General features: G+C 47.8%; 1 protein-coding gene across 1 annotated transcript; it reads left to right on the forward strand.

Annotated features, from left to right (window-relative positions):
- The first annotated feature begins 275 nt into the window (after positions 1-275).
- On the forward strand, positions 276-968 carry LOC113296211. Its single transcript, XM_026544535.1, has one exon. The coding sequence runs from the start codon at positions 276-278 to the stop codon at positions 966-968; it is 693 nt and encodes a 230-aa protein (XP_026400320.1).
- The last annotated feature ends 493 nt before the right edge of the window (positions 969-1461 follow it).

The following is a 1461-nucleotide window of genomic DNA, read 5'->3' on the forward strand; positions in this document are numbered from 1 at the left end:
GAGTGACATCATATACCCAGCTTCAAGAGGGATACAGTTCGAGGAGACCAAGGATCACCCAGAGTATTGCCATTATCATAAATATCGAGGCCACTCTACAAATAACTGCCGAGAAGTAAAAGACGTTGTGCAACACCTTATTCGAGATGTCTACCTGAGAGGCAACCGCTACGCCCGATGCACCTGTCCACCAGGTCAGAATCGACAAATTCACGCAGTTTGTCAACACGATTTCGCATTTGGCCACTCAAACGTACAATCTGAATCATGGAATCATGTCTAGAATCCATAAGAGGGATCATAATGGGAAGGAAATTTTCAGTGTAGCAAAAACTTTGCTGATGGAACCCTGGATGCTGCGACCCATATTTTTCTCGGCTCAGGATGTCCCGATGAACGACCAAGCCCACAGTGATCCCTTGGTTATCACCCTGCTGATTGAGGAATGGGGGGTAAGAAGGATACTAGTGGATAGTGGGAGCTCAGTCGAAGTACTCTTCTACGACACGTTCAAGAGGATGGAGTTGTCAGATGATATACTCGTCTCATCGACATATCGTATCTACGGTTCTAATGGGACCGTGACCATCCCAAAGGGCAAAGTAACCCTAAGGGTATCGGACAGAGGTGGTTACCTAGATATGTTAACTACATTATGTGTGGTCGATGTCGCCTCTCCCTATGAAGCTATTATCGGGAGACCGTGGATCGCGGAAATCAAAGGAGTGGCATCGGCTTATCATCAGAGGCTACGATTTCCAACGTACAAGGGGATAGCTGAGGTCGTAGGAGATTCACAGGCAGCCCGACAGTGCATGCAGGTCGATTCCCAAATAAATGAGGAGCGGAGAGCACGACAAATGAGAGAGAAGAACAAGGCTAAAGAAGCCAAAGCGGCAAAGGACTTGGAAGAAGTTATTTCGCAGGCGGTCATGGCATACGAAACACAAGGAAGCGAACCTTCATAGCAATTAAAGGAGACGACACCGATGAAGGAACCAAAACCAAACTTCTCGGTCGTAGAACTACTCGGAAGGTTAATTTGGGGACTGTAGAAGAACCAAGGATAGTGAGGATCGGGTCGTTACTATCAAACGAGCAAATAAACCAGCTCGTGGCGGTGCTAAAGGAGAACATGGACGCGTTCGCATGGAGCGTGCACGATATGGAGGGCATATTCCCGGAGGTATGCTGTCACCATTTAAAGAACGACCCAAGCTTCAAACCGGCCCGACAAAAGATGAGGCGAGTCGCGCCAGAATTTCAGACGGACGCCGAGAAGGAGCTAAAGAAGTTATAGGAATCGGGAATAATTAGGAAATCGCACTACCCATAGTGGATATCTAACATGGTCGTAGTACCAAAGAGAAACGGAGGAGTCAGATCTGCATCGACTTCAGCGACCTGAACAAAGCTTGTCCGAAGGACAGTTTCCCTCTCCCAAGTATCGATCAACTGGTG

This window comes from Papaver somniferum, chromosome 7, assembly GCF_003573695.1.
Source record: "Papaver somniferum cultivar HN1 chromosome 7, ASM357369v1, whole genome shotgun sequence".
Lineage (NCBI taxonomy): Eukaryota > Viridiplantae > Streptophyta > Magnoliopsida > Ranunculales > Papaveraceae > Papaver > Papaver somniferum.